Genomic DNA, 17,158 nt, shown 5'->3' on the forward strand with positions numbered 1-17,158 from the left:
TTGTCCCCCCTTTCCTTCCATATTGAGGGTAAAGTCCTCTTAATAATGTATTAGTCTCCAGACCAACACATTCTTCCTGCTCCTTGGAAATGCACTTCCTCCTGGAAATTTCCTTAATATAATCACACCCCTGGTCGCCTACAAACAGAAAGCCAGAAGGTAGGAACCAACACCTTGAAAGTTACAAATCAAAACAAGAACCAAATCTCATTATCATCACTCTCCCTACAAAGCAAGGCTAAATAAAGAGGTTGATCACCCAGTTAGTGGCTTTCAAATTACCCTAACTTAGAACTGAGGCATTCAATGAACTAGAACAAGTACTGCTGCTAAAATTCCCAAGGGCCAAACAGCAATGAGAAAAAAGTTAATAAATGTAATTTGTCAAGTTTAATCCTCTTCAAATCACTGGCTACTGAAAAAAAGAAAAGTGAACAAAAAGCAAAGAACGGTCAAGAAAAAATAGACCAATTGCGTGCCTGACCCTAAAACTTTACACCTGCGTATTTGATATTTTCTGCAAATAAATAATTCCTGGCTCCCAGAGTAAGAGGTTAAATACTGCAGTGTTTGTAAACAGCATCACAACTTACACAGACACAAGCTGGGCCACTGGGCCATCTCCACTTTGGAGGGTACACCAAACTTCGTTCACCTCTTTCAGTAAGAATTCTGCATGCCAAGCTTTGGGGAAGAGAAGGCAGGGCAAGCTGCCCTATCAGCAGTGTCTACTCATAGTACTAACTTCCTTACCAGCCCCAGCTTCTCCCCAGTCCCATCACCCCTTTACCCAGCACCTACTCTTCTCCAGCTCCATCAACCCTACTCAGCACCCAGTCTCATTATAGCCGACTCTTCCCCAGCCTCATCACCTCACCCTCTTCCTCCAAAGTCACAGGCCTGCGAAGTTTCCAACAACGAGAGGAAAGGAGTCAAGAGTCCGTTGTTCCCTACACAAGCACCATCTGCTCTTGCGGAGAAACTCAAGTCACAGCCCCCAAACTGGAAAAAGACGGGACTGGCTCACACCCAGAACGGCTGGTGTTCATGGCGCGCTCATTGCCGTCGGGCCCCGAGAGAGGAGCCCAGGATACAAAGGTAAGCAGCAGAGTCGCAGTACCAGCTCTCTCGCGGCTCCCACTCCAGCGGGGAAGGTAGATTATTTCCATAAAGCCCGCCTAGCAGGGGCAAGGCGAGGAGCATCCGAAGACAAGGTAGGGAGAACTGAGCTAATCCGTGAATGTTAAAACGCTAGAACTCAAGAGTCGGAAGTGACGTACCAGCTGAGACCTGCAGGTCCGCCACGTAATTGGCCGCCGCCTTGGCGAGTCACCTTCTCCTGGACTGGCCAGGAGAGAGAAGTGTAGCTCAAAGTCCGCCACCCGCCCTTGCCCCGCCCCCGGTGGCTCCCGGCCCAACCCGGGACCAGCCGAGCCAGGCCAGAGCCCGGGACCGCACCCTTGACTGGATGGGCTCCCCGACCCCGGTGCCCATAGGCGCCCTGAGGCTAATGGGCTTCAGCGCTTCGCTATGCGCATGCGCGGCCCTCTTTCTCCAGCGGATTCCTCGGGTCACCTGGACGACCGCATTTCAGCCACCTGCCCCTCCGGGTCCCTTCTTGCCCTTGAATCCTCCTGCTGGTTCTCACCTCCGACCCCCCGCCTTCTTCTTCTGCAGGCGCCGCTAGGCCCTCCCGCGGCCGCCCGCCGATACCCCGGCTTCCACTGACACGAGCCTCTCGGCGCGGCTTCCGCTTCCGGCGAGTATTGTGTGTCGCGCTGCGGGGCGGGGGCGGGGGGAGGAGGAAGGAGGGAGGCAGCGCTCCGGCGTCTCCGCGCCCCGCACTCCCGGACCCGAAGCCGGGAAGGTAGGTGCTGTCCCGCTGCCGCGCCCGGGCCCTAGGGCCTGCCCCCGCCGGCCGGCTCCGCACGCCGCGTCCCAGCGCCCCGCGACTGCGTCACCGGCCCCCCGCACGTAACCACAGCTGCCTCCGCCCGCCTCGGGCCCGGGCGGACGTTTTGCCGCCCCGGCGACGTCAGCGCGTCTGGCGTTGCTTGGCTACCCCGCCGTTCCCCCGTCCCGCTGCCGCTCGCCTCCCCGGGTGAAACTCTGACGCCGTCACCGCGGGTCTCGGCTGCGTCATAGCGGCGGGCATCCCACCTTAACGTCACACCTCCTCCTCACCTGGACATGCATCTCTCCCTCCCTGCCAACCACTTGGTTTCCTCTCCCCCTTCTCCAGTCCCCTTGCGCCAGGTCTGGCGGGAGAAGATGGAGACGGGGGTGGGACCGAATTGTGGACCACGCTCTGGAGAGGGTCACAAGGTGGGACCCTGGACAGTGGTAGAAACAAAATGAGGACGTCCCTGAAGTTTGCCCTTCTACTGAGACACGAGAAATTGAGGGAAAGAAATGACCAACCCAGAGGCACCCAAGCCCTCACTATTGCTGTAGCTCCAAGTCTTCTCCCCATACTTTCCTAACCTTATCCCCATCTCTTTCACACCACTTCTTTGCCACTCTAGATCTATCCTGGTCCCTAACTGCATACAATTCAAGTCACCTAATTTCTAGAAGAGTAGGGAAGGGGAGGGTCACTAGTCAAAGTTGGATTCCCTTAGGTAGAAAAATATTATCTGACCGAATTTCTCTCCTGGTTGAGGGAAGAAATTCAGGTCCAAATAAATTATCAACTCCTACTCCAAATTAAACACTTTTCTCGTATGCCGTCAATATATACAGGAATAATCATTGTAAACCCAACTCATTACATGGCCACTTCTCTCTCAACACATAGACCTACTAAATTTCCTTCTGTTGGGTCTCTTAGAGAGGAGGGGTAGACAGGAGGGGTTATGGGGATAGAGAAATCAACAATTTCAAGGATGGAATAGAGGACCAGCCTTTTGCTTTATAAATCTCTTAGATGCATTTCCAATTTTTTTGATGCTTCATTTGAGGGAGATTTTTGCTTGCCTCTTTACTTTTCTCTCTCTTTAATTCCCAATCACTCCAGAACCTATTAGTTGAAGGCCCAGTACATCCAAGGAATTAGTTATCGATAACTATTTCCAAAGACTCCAGTCACTGCTGAGTATTTAGAATAGACTTGTCAGCTCTCTTTTCAAGAAGTTATTGCCCTGGGCTCAGTAATATACTCTTTAGTATAGTTGCCATGAATTTATCACTTTACAACAGTTCCAAAAGTCCAAATGCACAAAAATTGAAATGAGTTGTTGTATGAATCATTTTATTCCAAGAAGAGGGCACACTTCCTCTAGGCTAGCCTGATAAAAGCAAGGATAATTTCAAACTTTCCTGAAAAGAAGAGGTTGTTACCCTTGCCTGACATTCCATTTATTACCCTTTGAAAGAGTGAGAGAATCGTGGCAAAAAATTGAGCTCAGGCTCCATTAAGCCTATTGTAGTAAAACTCTTCTGTAACATTACACTTTAAAATAGACTTAATTTAAGAAATATTAATTAATGCTTTGACTTTTATGGTACTTTTCATTTTCCCAAACTCTTTTCTCATCTATTAGAAAAATATGTCAAACTAGGAATACATTGGTCTGAAACTATTGGTTCTGAGATGCAAGTGGAATGAACTTGGTTCAGGAGAAGTACCCTGGGCTAGAGTTAAAGGAAGCCTCTGTTTCTAAAGAGAGAAAGTGGTAAAAGAAGAGATTGGGGGTTGGGTGTCAGTTTGCTGAAGAGAAAAAAAACAAATTGATGCCTGGGAATCAAGTTTTGGATGTGAAGAAACAAAGAGGTTGAATCTAGTGGAAGAGAAAATGTAAAATACTAAGATGGGGCTAAATCTGAAATTAGGATTGAAAATGGGGGTAATTGACAGGCCAGGGATGCAAAAAAATTAAACCTCTAACTAACATGTTTCTTTTCTCTGCCTCCTTCCTAACCTCAAGTTAAATAATGGCAGAGACAAGTCTGTTAGAGGCTGGGGCCTCTGCAGCCTCCACAGCTGCAGCTCTGGAGAACTTGCAGGTGGAGGCAAGTTGCTCTGTGTGCCTGGAGTATCTGAAGGAGCCCGTCATCATTGAATGTGGGCACAACTTCTGCAAAGCTTGCATCACCCGCTGGTGGGAGGACCTAGAGAGGGACTTCCCTTGTCCCGTGTGTCGAAAGACTTCCCGTTACCGCAGTCTCCGGCCTAATCGACAGCTGGGCAGCATGGTGGAAATTGCCAAGCAGCTCCAGGCTGTCAAGCGGAAGATCCGAGATGAGAGCCTCTGCCCCCAGCACCATGAGGCCCTCAGCCTCTTCTGCTATGAGGACCAGGAGGCTGTCTGTCTGATATGTGCAATTTCCCACACCCACCGGGCCCATACCGTCGTGCCACTGGATGATGCCACGCAGGAGTACAAGGTGGGGAACGGGACACATGATGCCAATGCAGGGCAAGAGGGAAGAGCACAGAGGATGGGAGACTCCCTGGGTAGAGGATTGTAAGTTCCTGAGGGCGGGAGAGTATCCAGTCCTCACTCTGTAGTTCCTTCAGAGCTGCATACACGGGGGCACACAGTACCTCTGATCAGTTATCCTCAGGCATGAAGAAGATCATTAAAGAGTACCCCAAAATGTCTCTCTGACTTTTGTAACACATTTGTGTATGTGTGGTCTTGGAATGTAACATATTTTTCATAAATGAATGAAACCACATGGAGAAGATCAAACTTAGGAAGAACTGAAAAGTGATCTGGTTCCTTCATTCTGTCTCCCTGCTCAGCACACCCCTTGTTTACCCACTGGTATTAGGTACCATCACTTTAAAATGATCCCCACCAGGCTAAGCTGAATCAGTCTGTTTTGCATCTTTCCCAGGTAATAGATAACATGGCATCTAGTTTAACTTACTGCTGCCACACAGAATAAGTGTTTGAGTAATAGGAACTAGAGATTTTAATGTCTTAGCACTTTATCAGGTACTTTGCTTAATTATGTTTGCAGTATAAATAATCAAGATTTTATTATATTTGCAGTTGGTTAAGAGTTGGATAGGACAACAAGTTTAAAGAAGGATATCAGGGTACAGAAGATCACTTTGACAGTCACAGGCAGTTCCTTGAGTAAGCAAATGAGTAGGGCTGGGGAAGGATAAAATTGGTGACAGCTGGACACTGTGAGATTCAGTGAAAACAAAGTTTTGTGAGCAAGGAAGGTGATGGAGACAAGCTGATGGCAGGAAGAGGGATCTATAGGAAGTTGACACCCCAAATGACAGGCAAGGAAGGGAGATGGATCAAGAGGTGGTGAGATGGACAGGAAACAGACATGGTTTTAAACAAATGGGTTAGCCTCTGAATGTAGGATGTACCAGCCAACCCCAAATGCCATTCTTCCTCTTTTTACACCTCAGGAAAAACTACAGAAGTGCCTGGAGCCCCTGGAGCAGAAGCTGCAGGAGATCACCCGCTGCAAGTCCTCTGAGGAGAAGAAACCTGGTGAGCTCAAGGTAAAGGCTGGCGATCCCATAGGGGCTGCTCTGCAGGCAATTAACCAAATATTAATCACACATTATGTAGTCCACCAGTTCTGGTTCATTCCAAAAGTGATGTTCTCTCAGAAATGATGGTATTTTATCAAGCTTCGTTGCCATTAAACATCGTACTTAAATTACTTGTCATGGATTAAGGATTGAGGAGAAGGATATAAGAGGTGAAGGACAGAACATCTTACACCTGGTGGGTTGAGAGAGTTCATGGCCCTTGGTCTCCTTTTCTTTGTAAAGCAGGGAAGGAGGCTCTCTGCTGAGAGTGCAGGGATAGGAGTTTCTTAGAGGGACTGAGGAGAGGAGAATGTGGAAGGTACACTGGGGAGGAAAGATGAAGGCGCTGCCCGAGGGCTCCCAAAAGAACTGCCCAGTGCACATTGTCTTAACTCAAGTATGCTAAATGATGTTGGTTCCCAGAATGTTCTTTCCCTCCCCATCCTCTACCTCTAGGATCCTTTCCCTCCTAGGATGAAAACCACTTTCTGTGTAGCCTTTCCTTACCCTTCAGAAATTAGCTTTCTTAATTTTCATACAGTTCTGCATCTCTTTCATAGCATCACCATTTGTAGCATGGTATTTTGTTATCTGCCTTATTTCTTCTATTAGACAGTGAAACATGTATTAATAGTAGCAGTGATAATAACTGCTTATTATTGCATTTTATTGAGTCTTGTACATTAATTCGTTAGGTGCCCATGACATTCCAAACTTACAGGGTTGTATTAGGTCTTAGGGTTCTGCCCAGGTTGAAGTTACAAGAGTTCAAGTTAGACTTGGCCCAAGTGGGACATAGAAAAGCTTCAAGACAGGTAGATATTGTTATCCACAGCTTACAAAGGAGGAAACGGAACTTGGATAAGTGTCTAGTCCAAGATCATACAGCCAGTATGTGGCAAACCAGGGATACTAATTCTGCATGAATCAATAAATATTTATTAAGCCTCCATGGTAGGCCAGATCCTATCTTTGACACTCGGGAACAATGATGAGCAAAAATACAGTCCCTGCCCTCCTTGAACTTACAATCAAGAAGAGAGAATAGAAATGATATGGCACAAAAAGCAGTTGCAAATTCATAAGAAGACAGTGTAGAAACCTGACCTCATTAAAGGCTTCCAGAAGAAATAATGAGTTTTTGTAGCTGAGATTTTTAGGGATCACCAGAAATTAAACACAAGTTTGAAATGAGTAGAAACACTAATTTCTTTAAACATTGACAACATTTCAGTAGGAAGCAAGTGTTATTACCTTAGTCCTTTATACATTTTAACAAACAAGCATTTGATTTTTTAAAAATTTGAACTAATTTGTATTGCAAAGGGGAACTTAAAAAAAAAAGTTCTTTGTTCTTTTGGCAAGGTCCTGAGAAACTTAAAATATGTGAAAATGAAGCTTATTCCCAGTCATTAACTTTCCTCTCCCGTTGATCACTTTCTTAAGGGTAAAGGATGGAGAGAGGAATAAAAATTTTAAAAACCTGGTAAATGCTTGAACAGAACTGTGATTTTTTTAAAAATGTAAATTATCATTTCAGTGGTCTCTGAAACTATCACCAACCACCAACATTCCTTCAATGACCTTTTGAATTCTCTTTCCTCCCTCTCCCTCATCCCTCCTCCAGAATCAGACCTGATGCCCCTTTTGGAAGTAAATCATTTGTAATTAATCATGCTAAAATGAAAATTATGGATAAAATAACCTCTCCACATAATTTAAAAAAGAGGCGATCATGCCCAAATATAGTATAATACAACATAAAAGTAATTTATAATAAAACCTGGTGTATAAACATTTGGGCTTGACTATCCTGAAAGACACTACAATGTAGTTGTATCCTTGCACCTATATGTGGCACCATCACCAATGCAACAAATACAAATTCAGACTGAGGTAGTTGTGTAGTAATGTTGACTCAAACATCACTAGCAGTTTAGCTGTTGGTGACATAATTTTTCAAAATTATAAATAACTTTTAGTAAAGTTCTAAGAAAAACAAATTACGGTATTTTTTTTCCTTTCTTTTTTATTGAAGTATAGTTAGTTTACAATGTTGTGTCAATTTCTGGTGTACAGCATAATGTTTCAGTCATATATATATACACACGTATCTTCCTTTTCATATTCTTTTTCATTATAGGTTACTACAAGATATTGAATATAGTTCCCTGTACTCTACAGTAGAAACTTGTTGTTTATCTGTTTTATATATAGTAGTTAGCATCTGCAAATTTCAAACTCCCACAAAGTACAGTCTTAATGAGTTTTCAGTCATTCCTTAAAAATTCAGGTATATTAAAACCGTATAAGAATTACTCTATGTTTATACATAAAATGGGACTCAAGTCCAGGCCTCCATTTTTGAATATCCGGCAGACGTTAGAAAACGATGCAGTTCACCTTGCTTGATTGTCTCTCACATTGGTGGAGGGTTAGCATCCATTCCAGGAGTGTCCCAAGTCATGGCAAACAAAAAATGCCGCCTATTTCCAAAACATCGCTAGATATCCCTAGAGGGAGGTAACACTGTGGTTAAGAACCACTTCCTACAAACAGGGGAAAAGAGAGAAGGCATTATGGGATTATCTGAGAGCCCTTTGCTTCCTATTTACCAGTTATGAATCCTAAATTCTACCCATACGTCACGCCTAAACACACACACACGAAAAAGGCCATGTTTTACTTCAGGGTAAATGTTGTGAGAAGATATTTTGTTCCAGTGTGCTCCTGAGAAGGCAGCAGTGGGACGGGAAGCAGCATGCAGCTCTAAAAGTGGAGCTAGTCAGCCTCTGCTGGGAACTAGCTTGAAACCCAGAAACACCAGGCTTGTAAGGCCCACTCTGGCTTTGTAGTCCCCACTCTCTATTCCCCCTCAGCCCTGCCCTCCAGTCCCTATCCACTTCCTCCTTCCGGAGTCCCAGTCTCTGCTTCCTGCCTCCGTCTTGGGCTGATTCCTCCCCATCAGTCATGTGGTGTGTGGGGAATCCTCCTTTGGGGGGGTCACTTCTGTTGCAGTGGACGTGCAAAAGGGAGGATGTGCTTGCTGATAACGCTCAGAAAGGCTGGCATTTGAAACCTATATTATCAAATCTCAGGAATGTTAAGAGGTCTAAGTCTATGTCCTGGCTGAGAGAAAGCTGTTTCAAATATTAAGCAACAAATTTACTAACAAACTTCCATAACCTGTTCCTGGGGTGGGAACTGCCAGTCTCTGAAGTGACTTGAAAGTGTTTAACAGGCTCAACCCTGAGATATGCATTTATATTTTGTAAGAACCCATTACTGAAATCTTACTGATTCTGATACTTTTCTAGTTGCTTCTTCAGTTTTTATCAAGAAGATGTCTTGCAACATACAAATGATGACAATCTCAGACTTTCCAGTATTTGTATTTTGCTTTTCTTGACAAATTGCGTTAGCTAGAACTTTAGGGAGTAGCAGAGGTATCTCTGATCTCTGTAATAGTAGATGTCATTTTATTAATTGAGTTCTTATGTCTTGAATTTTTTTTACTAAAACATAAAAGTATAGCTTTTTTAGAAGTTAATTTAATAAAGAAAATAATTTTTTAAACGCTGATTTTTTTTTAATCTCCCCAATGGTCTTTACTACCAGGTCATCAGTAGGGGTGACAATGGGGATGGAGCCATTCTTTACAGAAGGAAATTCCAAAGGAGAGGAAGGAACATGAGTGTCTCGTTAAGGTCTTTCCAATGATACTGGAAGTCTGTGTGAATTCATACACATGATGGGTGGGGAAAGGCAGCAGATGCCCCACTGGCCCTATTAACCATAACACCTTCCCGCTGTTCTCAGAGACTAGTAGAGAGTCGCCGACAGCAGATCCTAAAGGAATTTGAAGAGCTTCATCGGCGGCTGGATGAAGAGCAGCAGATGTTGCTGTCACGACTGGAGGAGGAGGAACAGGACATTCTACAGCGCCTCCGAGAAAATGCTGCTCACCTTGGAGACAAGCGCCGGGACCTGGCCCACTTGGCTGCCGAGGTGGAGGGCAAGTGCTTACAGTCGGGCTTCGAAATGCTTAAGGTTCGACCTTTGCCCCTGCATAGCCCCTCAGGTCAAGTGCAGACTAGTTTTGCACAGGCCATTCTGTCAGCCTGCAGTGCTCCCTCCTCTGCTCTAACTCTCTAAATCTGATTCTCTCTTCCAGACGTGCTCAAAGGATCTTTCTCCACAGAAAGGCTTCTTTGATTTCTCCCATCCCTTTCTAATCATTTCCGTGTTCTTATGTCTTGTCAACAGTTATATGCTTAACTTGTACCAAAGAAAAAGTTCACTCTTTTGAAAGGAGGGCAGCCTAGACTGAATTAGTGAAAAAACTATGCATTAAAAATTGTGTAAATGCAGTAACCATTACTTTTAAGTCCTGGAACTTGATTTGCCTAGTGCTCAAAAAGAATAGAAGCATAGTTTGAAGGACACTTGAAATTATGTGTAAGTAATATATTGCTTTTGTTATGTAAATGGTGCCTCTAAAATGTTTAATTTGTTCTTCCAAGCAGGTGAAATGTGTTAGCAAGGCTATACGAAACATATTTCTTATCTTAGAGATCAGATTACCAGCATTTGAATCAGTGAGGCTTCTTTGTACATTTATCTGCATGTTATATATTGCTTGGTATATATTCTTGTGTCCTTTCATGTATGTGTGTTCTGCCTTCCACATTAAACTGAGAAATCCTTGGGGGGCAGAGATTTGTCTTCTTTGTCTTCTGGACCCCAAGTATTCACAAATCAGGATTGGCACACAGCTACTAATATTTATTAACCAATACCAGACAAGGGATACCAAACCAGAGGAGAGTGTAATTCGTTCCTATGCCAGCAGTCTGATCCTCAAGGAGTCAGGTGTGTGGTTGGTACTTGGGGGACAGAGTAAAGAGTAGACACAATCCCTGTCCCAGGCATTGAGCTCCCAATGTCCTTGAGGAGCAAAGAAAATACACAAGAAACTATTTGGAAGTGATACCATTACCAAGGTCCATGATGACTGAGAGTTGAAAGTGGGGGTCAGGTTGGAAGAGATGTACTCAGATCCCTCTGGAGCTCTACCCCTTGCATTGTGACCCTTAGCTTGCCTTATGCCTATTGAATAGATTTAGAACTTTTGGGAGGAGGGGAACCTTTTGCCTCTAAAGGACCCTTGACTACTAGGACCAATATTGCTTTCTTTTCTCCTTCCCTCTAGGATGTCAAAAGTACCCTGGAAAAGTAAGTGATTCTTATATCTCTTTGAGTGAGTTAGGTCTTGGCTTAAAGAGTAGGGGTACAGTAATGAGTTGGGGGAGTAAGGGTGGAAAAGTCATGTAGTGTCTGGATAGGATACGGGAGAAGGTTTATTGCATCCATGAAGCCAGTTAGAGAGGAAATCATCAGGAATAATAGTCCCTTACCATTTCCCCTTTGACCATCAGGATTTCCTTGGCAAGGTAGATAAGATGATGTAGAACCAGATTTTTCACCTGGCATGTGGGTGGAATTGTGTCCAAACAAGATGGAAGGAAGACGGGGTTGACAGAGGGGGAGGGTGATTATCAATTAGCATGAAATATAACAATACATACAGAAAGTTCTGAGACTCATTCTTAAGATAAGAGTCTGTCTAGAAGACCATATAGCTTTCCATAGATTGACAAAAGAAAGCAATAAGTGAGTACTTGTCTTGAGGGAGGAGAAAGAAAGTGGGAGGATGGAGAATTTTAGTTTCTCCCTAAAGATGACAACATCTGAATACTTACCCAGTTGGAGCTTCCCCTGACCCTGCCCTTTCTTCCCCTATCTCCCCATCCCTCCTAGATGTGAGAAGGTGAAGACCATGGAGGTGACTTCAGTATCCATAGAGCTGGAAAAGAACTTCAGCAATTTCCCCCGACAGTACTTTGCCCTAAGGAAAATCCTTAAACAGCTAATTGGTGAGTTGTTCCCAAAAGGAAACTAGCAGAGGGAATCGGCAGAGAAAAGAAATTCTTTAGGTCCTACTTTATCTATCCCCTCTGTCACTTTTCATGCCCATAACCACACCCACCCTTTTCCCTGGCTTTCAATCTCACTTTGAGTCATGGAACTCAAAGTGAGAAGTCTTAGGTGTCATCTGCTCTTAGTCCCACACTTTTCTGAATAGGGACCCGGAGAAGTTAAATAATTTACATAACCTGGTCCCCTCTTGAGAGTGAAAGAGAGTCTCATTAATATTTATTCACGGAAAGCAGTCATAAACCAGACTGTTCAAGAAAAAGAACACATGGTCACCCTATTACTGGACACTAGTGTTATCTTGCTCTGTATCATTAATATTTTCCATTCTTTCTGACCCTTGGACTGTGCCTTTTACTTCTCCACACAGCGAGATAGATGATGATGGCCAGGGGTGGAGGGGGGACCAGGCAGGATCCTAAACTGCCAGCCCTTGCAGATAAGAGTCCATTATCTGTTTATTTTAGACCCAGGATGAGAAGGGAAGCCATTGTTCCCTCCTCTCCCCTCCCCTGGTGTCACTGAGAACTGAGAAAGTTACCAAACCATGGTGTTCTGGGGCTTTCAGGGAGCAGGCTCTGTAAGGCAGGCTGGAAGAGCGAGGCAGGGGCGTTGAGCTGTTCCCGTCCTCATCTAGCTCCCCACTCTGGCTTCTCCCGCCAGCGGACGTGACCCTGGACCCTGAGACTGCTCATCCTAACCTAGTCCTGTCCGAAGATCGGAAGAGCGTCAAGTTTGTGGAGACAAGACTCCGGGATCTCCCTGACACACCACGGCGCTTCACCTTCTACCCTTGCGTCCTGGCTACTGAGGGTTTCACCTCAGGTCGACACTACTGGGAGGTGGAGGTGGGCGACAAGACCCACTGGGCAGTTGGTGTGTGCCGGGACTCCGTGAGCCGAAAAGGCGAGCTGACCCCACTCCCCGAGACTGGCTACTGGCGGGTGCGGCTGTGGAACGGGGACAAGTATGCAGCCACCACCACACCTTTTACCCCTTTGCACATCAAGGTGAAACCCAAGCGGGTGGGCATATTCCTCGACTATGAGGCCGGCACACTGTCTTTTTACAACGTCACAGACCGCTCTCATATCTATACCTTCACTGATACTTTTACTGAGAAACTTTGGCCCCTCTTCTATCCAGGCATCCGGGCTGGTCGGAAGAATGCTGCACCACTTACCATCAGGCCCCCGACAGATTGGGAGTGATGACAGGTAGGGACGTGGGAATAATCGGGGTGAGGCAGGGTCAAGAGCTATGGGCCTTCCTTCCTGTGACCTGCTGGAATGTCTTTGTGTCTGCCTGGTTCCAGTCCTGAACCGTCTGGGAGAAACACTTTGGTTTTTAGAGTGGTTTATGTGGAGGAGTAGGTAGGACTGGGCTGGGATGAGAGCACCACTGTGTCTCCCTCCTGTCAGGATGGGGACCTTGGTTCCCAGGGGATCGTCTCCCCTGAAGTCCATCAGGCTTTCTATTGCACATGGACGGGTTGGGAAGGAAGGAAAGACTTTTCCAGAAACAAGTCTGTGGAAGGGTCTGACTTGCTCAAACCAGAGGAGGAAACAGAAACCCCTGTACATCCTTTTAGGGGGGTTCTTTGACCCAGAATAGTCTTATTTCTTGAGGATCACAGGGGTCTGTGTACCTCTAGACTGAAATAAAGATGAATGACAGTTGCTCTTGTGGGTCTAGAAGTTGAGGAGTTTTTTCAGGGCAGAGATTGGGCATCAAGAAGGTTAGAAAGAAAGTCAGGAAAGTGGGCTAAAGGAACAGATTCCTAGAGACTAGTGAAGGGGAGAAGGGTTTCTTTGGTTACCATTATGAGTAGGATTGGCCAGAGGTAGGAATGTGGGAAGGAGGGGGTAAGAAGAGCTAGAAGCCAGGTCCCTTCAGCAGAGCTGGCTTACCGCCCACCTCTTTGTAATTACTTGTCTCCAAGAGCTGTTACCTTGCTCGACTGGGTAGCCAAGGTGCAAGAGATCCTGCAAGACATGTCTACCCTTTCACTGCTTTCCCAGGGGAACTTGGAAAAGGAGAGAGTCAGGTATTAGAGGAAAGAGAAAAGTATTTCTGTTCAAAGCCCTGGCCTTAAAGAATGCTACTAAGTAGCTACTCCCAAGTTGTCAGCCTTGTTAGCTGGCCAAGGTGTCCCAGCCAGACAGGGAGAAAGAAAATGGAGTCTTCCTCACCCTGGGGACAGGGTAGAAGAGGGTGGTATGTATAGGGACAGGCCAGATATAGTTCCATCTGGCCTGGAACGTCTGTTCACAAGAGCCGGTTTTTTTGCTTGTTTGTTGCCATCCTTCACCTATTGCCATTTCTCCTATCAGAGAATGTAAATCATTTTAATGTTAGGCCAAAATAAACAACCTGTAGGGTACATATGTTGTCAAAAAAGGTAAAGCAATGCATGCCAAACCAAACTAAAATGACTGGATTATCTGCTACTTGGGTAATCAGGGGTTCACAGTAGATTGGGACAAGAAACTGCAGTTTATTGAGGGCATTTCAGCTCCTCCTACCACCTCAACAGGACTTTGTCCAGACTCTCCTCTTACCTTTGTGCCTTGACTGTGGTTCTTTGTGGCAAGATGCTTTGGTTGGTAAAACATAATATGGAACAAAGGATCCACTGAAGTGATACCTGTGTCGTGTGGTAATTTGATGATAACCTCTGTTAATATGTAAAAATCACTGGGTGTTAAAAATGCATGTTCTTGGGGCTCACCCTCAGTGGTTGATCAAGGTCTCGGGTGGGCTCGACTTCTACCTTTTAAACATACTCCTCATTTGAGTCTGGGGACCCTTGTGAAACTAATCCAAGAGGAAATTTCATCCATTTCCTTCAAGCTGGAGGCCTTTGTCCCTGCCCAGCCTGACAGGTTTGAAAGAGGAGAAAATCCTCAGCCTCTCTTGACTTAACGCTGCCTTCTCCCCATCTCCAGGTCTATTCATGTTCTGTCTCTCTACTTCTAACCTCAGGAACAAGTGGTTATTAACTATGAAGCAGGAGTAAACACAGGATGCCAAACAGAGCAAACGAGAGACAGAGATCAAAGGGAGGAATGTGAAGCACTATCTGTCTATGTTGGGGGAGAGGGAATGTATTTTCAGGGGCAGGGAATGCTACTGACAGGTTTCTGTGCTCCAGTACCTAAGACTAGGAGTTAGTGAGAATTGACTACTGTATGTCCAGCACTGCATAACAGGAAGTGTTTTTCTTTGGTAACTGGAAAAGATTGGGAGTAAGCTGTGCTTTCTGAGGGCCGGGAGTCCTCTTCCATCCCTCCACCGTCCTCATGTCCTTTCCAATTTCACTCCTACTGGCACTAGTGCATTTTTTGGAATATATAACCTGTTTCTTCAGTCTGTAGGTCTTCCAGACATCTGCTTTTGGCTTCAGGAGCTTATGGCAGAAAGTCTTGCTGGGAATAAATTGCACATAACCGTCTCCCCAGTCTGTCTGCATAAAGAATGTCCTGTCCTGAAAAATGTTAGTAGTTTAAGATGCTCTCCTGCTCCACGAGCCTCTCCAGCCTCTACCTAATATGATGATCATAGTCTTGAGGAAGACTAGAAGGAATCCAAAACTCTTAAAGGGACCCCCGGCTTGAATTGCGGGAGCGCGGGGTGGGTTTGCAAACAGACGTTATCTTTGAGACCGCGGGGTGGCGCCAGAGTGAGGAGCGTCCGCGGCCCTAGGAACTACACTTCCCAGAAGGCATTGCGCGGACGCCCGCAGGCGGGGCCTCCCTGGGATGAAGCCTGTGGACTGTCTTGTGTTGGGCTCTCGCGGCGCGGCCTGGCCCGGATGGCGGGACCGGTGAAGGACCGCGAGGCCTTACAGAGGCTCAGCTTCCTGTACCAGGTGAGTCCGCGTCGGGGCGCATGCACAGGGAGGAGGCCCAGTGCGGCCGGCCCCCAGTGACGGCTCCTTCCCTCAGGCCGCCCACTGCGTCCTCGCGCAGGAGCCCGAGAACCAGGCGCTGGCGAGGTTTTACTGCCACACGGAGAGGAACATCGCAAAGCGGCTCGTCTTGCGGAGGTGAGACGGGCGTGGAGCCTGGCAGTGGGCGGGGCGGGGGAAGAACCGGAGAGGGAGAGCGGGCGCCCGGACCACCACCCACCTCCGTCCCCAGGGACCCCTCAGTGAAGAGGACCCTCTGTCGTGGCTGCTCTTCCCTCCTCATCCCGGGCCTGACCTGCACCCAGCGCCAGAGACGTGAGTGCTCCCTTCTGCTGAGGTTGGATGTTTGAGGAGCCACCAGTGCCCTGGAGAGGGGACAGGCAAGGATTTAGAGGGGTGCTAGGTGTGGGGTTTGGAGGAGTCGACTTTCTCCAGCTGTGAGTTAAGTTGTTTACCTCCACTTGAACAAACTAGGTCTGGGCAGTAGAGAAATGATGTTGCCATGAGAGGCAACCTCGCCCGCACATAGTAATAGATATTATTTGGCATTATGAGGACATGATTCCCATCTTCATTCCTTCCTTCAACAATTTTCTAAGATGTATCAAGGATTTCGCTAGTCGTTATTCTCTTTGAAATTATAGTCTGATGGGACAGACTAAGAAACAATTAAAATAGCATAGAAAAATGTTTTAATTGGGAGGGTAAAATACTAGGTTATTTAAACCAGTGGTCCTGAGGTTCATTATAAATGAAGAAAGTGAGAAATGAAAATCCTAGGCATTTGTGAGATCTCAGGCAAGAGAGGTTGTGGTGCTGTCAAGGAAATGAGAGTTCAGGAGGCTGGAATTTGAGGTGGGCAAGGGCAAGACATGTGGCTGGAGAGGGAAACAGGACAGATCTTGAAGAGTCTTGTTAAGGAGTTTGGACTTTATCTTAAAGGGTACGAAGAAATTAACAGTTTATGCAGGGACCTGACACCATCAAATTTGATTCAAAGTAGGGAGGGGGTAGACTCCCTACTAGAAAACAGTGGAAGCAAAACTGGGTGCAAGAGAGCTTTTCTTCTCCTGAACCTGGGCACTGTCTTTTTCCCACATTCACCCCAGGCTGCAAGGGTCAGCGCTGGACTGTACAGACCTGCCTAACATGCCAGCGCAGCCAGCGGTTCCTCAACGATCCTAGGCATCTGCTCTGGGGAGACCGGCCTGAGGCTCAGCTGGGGAGCCAGGCAGGTGAGAGCTGGTAGAGAAAATCGGGGATACCCCAGGGAGGTCGGAGCAGTGGATAACACAGAGCTGAAGAGGACACACAGGTGAGTTCTGGGTTGGTGTGAAAGGTGCCAGATTTAAAAAAACTAATTCTGCTCATCTACTCAGATCCCAAACCACCACAGCCCCTGCCAAACACAGCCCACCCTGTTCCAGCCCAGCTTCCTGAGGAGAACATACAGCCTCAGAGCTCCAGTCACCAGTGATGGATTCACCCTATCTTCCCAATAAATTTTAATTCTGTTTAACTTTGTGTGATTCTGTTCTGTGAGTATTTCAGCTCTTAACTCCATTTTCCTCTGTTTCTGTCTGTATTTCTCTGTCACCGGCTAACCTCTTCTTTGTGCTTTTTGTCCTTTGTCTTTATCATCTTCCCATCATTCAGAGAGATCCCAATTTCCACAGACCACTTGGCCTCACAAAGCAGCTCCCATTTCCAGGGCCGTGACTCCAGTGCCCCTCCACCCTGGCCTC

The 17,158-nt window shown here is 46.3% G+C and overlaps 2 protein-coding genes and 1 long non-coding RNA gene across 11 annotated transcripts in view; 2 read left to right on the top strand and 1 right to left on the bottom strand.

The window, feature by feature from the left end:
* The window catches only part of LOC141574224 (uncharacterized), a 16,466-nt gene extending 14,708 nt beyond the window's left edge, over positions 1–1,758 (bottom strand). The window contains exon 1 of the long non-coding RNA XR_012501037.1: positions 1,649–1,758. This is a non-coding gene — a long non-coding RNA (uncharacterized LOC141574224). The remainder of the gene's footprint in view (positions 1–1,648) is intronic.
* Positions 948–14,147, top strand: TRIM39 (tripartite motif containing 39). Of its 3 annotated transcripts, XM_074348326.1 has the most exons (9): positions 1,029–1,098; positions 1,678–1,867; positions 2,243–2,325; positions 3,927–4,386; positions 5,378–5,473; positions 9,326–9,556; positions 10,719–10,741; positions 11,327–11,442; positions 12,167–14,147. In XM_074348326.1, the coding sequence occupies exons 4-9, from the start codon at positions 3,934–3,936 to the stop codon at positions 12,712–12,714; spliced, it is 1,467 nt and encodes a 488-aa protein (XP_074204427.1). In that variant the 5' UTR covers positions 1,029–1,098; positions 1,678–1,867; positions 2,243–2,325; positions 3,927–3,933; the 3' UTR covers positions 12,715–14,147. The 3 variants fall into 3 exon arrangements, with proteins under 3 accessions (XP_074204426.1, XP_074204427.1, XP_074204428.1); XM_074348325.1 differs by lacking the exon at positions 2,243–2,325 and having other exon boundaries at positions 948–1,098; XM_074348327.1 differs by lacking the exon at positions 1,029–1,098 and having other exon boundaries at positions 1,409–1,759.
* Positions 14,148–14,287: 140 nt separating this feature from the next.
* Positions 14,288–17,158, top strand: part of RPP21 (ribonuclease P subunit p21) — a 28,982-nt gene continuing 26,111 nt past the window's right edge. For 4 of the 7 annotated variants that reach the window (XR_006727147.2, XR_012501027.1, XR_012501029.1 and 1 more), the window contains exons 1-4: positions 14,288–15,374; positions 15,451–15,551; positions 15,646–15,728; positions 16,523–16,728. Coding sequence is in view for 3 of the 7 variants with exons in the window: in XM_010961548.3 (XP_010959850.2) it covers positions 15,318–15,374; positions 15,451–15,551; positions 15,646–15,728; positions 16,523–16,648; positions 16,793–16,890 (465 nt within the window). In the remaining 4 variants the exon portion in view is untranslated. Of the gene's footprint in view, positions 15,375–15,450; positions 15,552–15,645; positions 15,729–16,522; positions 16,729–16,792; positions 16,933–17,158 lie in introns of those variants that run through there. The other 3 variants (XM_045521644.2, XM_074348343.1, XM_010961548.3) reach the window with 2 other exon arrangements.

The sequence above is a fragment of the Camelus bactrianus genome, chromosome 20 (genome assembly GCF_048773025.1).
Source record: "Camelus bactrianus isolate YW-2024 breed Bactrian camel chromosome 20, ASM4877302v1, whole genome shotgun sequence".
Lineage (NCBI taxonomy): Eukaryota > Metazoa > Chordata > Mammalia > Artiodactyla > Camelidae > Camelus > Camelus bactrianus.